The 2,138-nt window shown below is 35.6% G+C and overlaps 1 protein-coding gene across 1 annotated transcript in view; it reads right to left on the reverse strand.

The window, feature by feature from the left end:
- Nucleotides 1-2,138, reverse strand: part of LOC108751693 (cell adhesion molecule 2-like) — a 92,552-nt gene that overhangs the window by 18,674 nt on the left and 71,740 nt on the right. The window contains exon 6 of the mRNA XM_018491999.1: nucleotides 467-600. Coding sequence (XP_018347501.1) covers nucleotides 467-600 — 134 coding nt within the window. The remainder of the gene's footprint in view (nucleotides 1-466; nucleotides 601-2,138) is intronic.

The following is a 2,138-nucleotide window of genomic DNA, read 5'->3' on the forward strand; positions in this document are numbered from 1 at the left end:
CGCTCTCTCTCTCTCCCCCTTCCCCCTTTCTCTCTCTCTCTCTCTCTCTCTCACACACATACACGCACACACACACACACACACACACGCACATTTTCCATCCCGTCACTAGTACCGTGCAATCCCATCCAACCCCAACGCGTGACCGCTTCTGCCCGCCAGTGTTATCCACGTGCTATTCCAAGCTTCACCGTTATACATACATGTATCCTATAGATTTCGTGCAAGTTTTGTCATCCATGTGACAGCGGGTACACGCTGTAAACTCTCCCATTCGGCAAAGATATCACATTGGAAATAATATATAACGTCGACCATTTTATCTGTTTCTTACCGTATATCTAGTTTATTAATCTGTATTATCTTTGACCGAAATGATGGAAAGTTCAATGCGACATTTCTATCTTGTGCAACATTTTCCTCGATGCTGCGAGAAATATAAACGTTGAAAAACTATTGCACTCACCTGCTGGCCATTAACGAACCATCTGAGTTTTGCGGCAGGATGGGACTTGCCGCTGGTGCAATTCAGCGCGAGCACGTCTCCGCTGGCGTACACCTTTTCCTCTCCGGTTATCGTTGGCCTTTCTTGAGGTAGTGCTGGGAAACAATTTGAGAAAATTGTTAGATGTAACCCGTGGGTACGTGTGCGTTAATTGTACGACATGACGCCATTCATTTTAGCTCGTCTTAAAGCTACTGTTTCATTTCTAAGATGACAGAAAAGAAGTACATATTGTATAATCTTACTGTAAATATAGTTGTGGGACAGAGTGTCCCACAACTACTGCATTTCCTCTTAAGTTTTTTTGAATTATAATTGATTAAAGATAGTTTGTAATTCAAAAACTATTACAGTCCCGATATTTTCGTATTAGGACTTTCGTTTTAGAATATATTCAAAAGAATCCTAGAAGAAATAATAATAGAGACTATAAAAATAAAATGATTTTTTTTTTACTTATAAAGCATTTAAAGTTAGCTTATAATTAAAAAAATTATCGTAGCCTCGACATTTTCGTATTAAGATTTTCGTCTCAAAGATTTTTTTATCTCAAGAATACGTTCTTAAGAGGAAATGCGGTAGTTGTGATATTCTGTGTGTAAAAAAAGAAAAGAAATATGAGCGCGCAATTTTTTCTGTAATTCTAAATTGGAGTACATGTATAAAATAATCTCCGCAGAAATAAAATTTGCAAATACTATTCAAAAGAAATTACCATCTTAACTTTTGGGAAAAGAAAGAGAGAAAGAGCACGAAGAGACAATTCTCAGAATGCGGAATTGCTTATCTCAGCCTTATTCTCCCAGGACGTCTAATACTAAATCCCACATTGTTTCGGCAGCATAAAAAACAGCTTTTCTCTTTGGGAACTTTGCATGGTAAGGCATATAAAGTCGGGCGCGCCATTAGCAAGAAGTTTTACTGCCACTAAACGCGTTTATTAACCGAGCTTTAGATCTCGTGCATTTTAAATTTTGGCGTATACGTGCCGCTCACGTTAATGTTCTTCATAATGAAGCGGCCGTACAATACGCCGTCGCGTAGACACGATTAATAGTCGAAGCCGGGAAAGTGAGCTCCATAAGAATGCATCGGGGATTAGGTGCGCTCGCTTGGGAAACACTCGCGAAATTTATGACGATGGTCGAGGCCGAACGCGCGTTTGTTTGATGCGTATATTTTCTGCCAGAGAGAGTATTCTCTGGATAGAAAATAGATGCTCTCTTTTATTTACAAATTGACGTTAAAGCTTGATTTTTATTTTTAACTTTGCTTTTTTTAAATTAAAATAATTTTATGACTTTTTTACATGGATACATGTTTTTTATAACAAATTTAAAATTAAAAAGATTTTGATGTGCGGTATCGTATTTTCGAATTTAATCTTTTTTGCTAAATTATATGCGAAAAATACATAAAATAATAAGATTTCTACAGCGTTGCAGAAATAAAATTCTGTAAAATTTCGATCTAAATTAAGAATTTTTCCATTAATCTCCTTAGACGAGTGTTATTTAAATAAATTATATATATATCCATGAATAGGTACATATCGATTATGCTTGTAATTACATTATTTAGTCGTTTTTGGTAATATAATGCATATTAAATTTAATATTAATTTTTAAAAAAT

The sequence above is a fragment of the Trachymyrmex septentrionalis genome, unplaced genomic scaffold, assembly GCF_001594115.1.
Source record: "Trachymyrmex septentrionalis isolate Tsep2-gDNA-1 unplaced genomic scaffold, Tsep1.0 scaffold51, whole genome shotgun sequence".
Taxonomy (NCBI): domain Eukaryota; kingdom Metazoa; phylum Arthropoda; class Insecta; order Hymenoptera; family Formicidae; genus Trachymyrmex; species Trachymyrmex septentrionalis.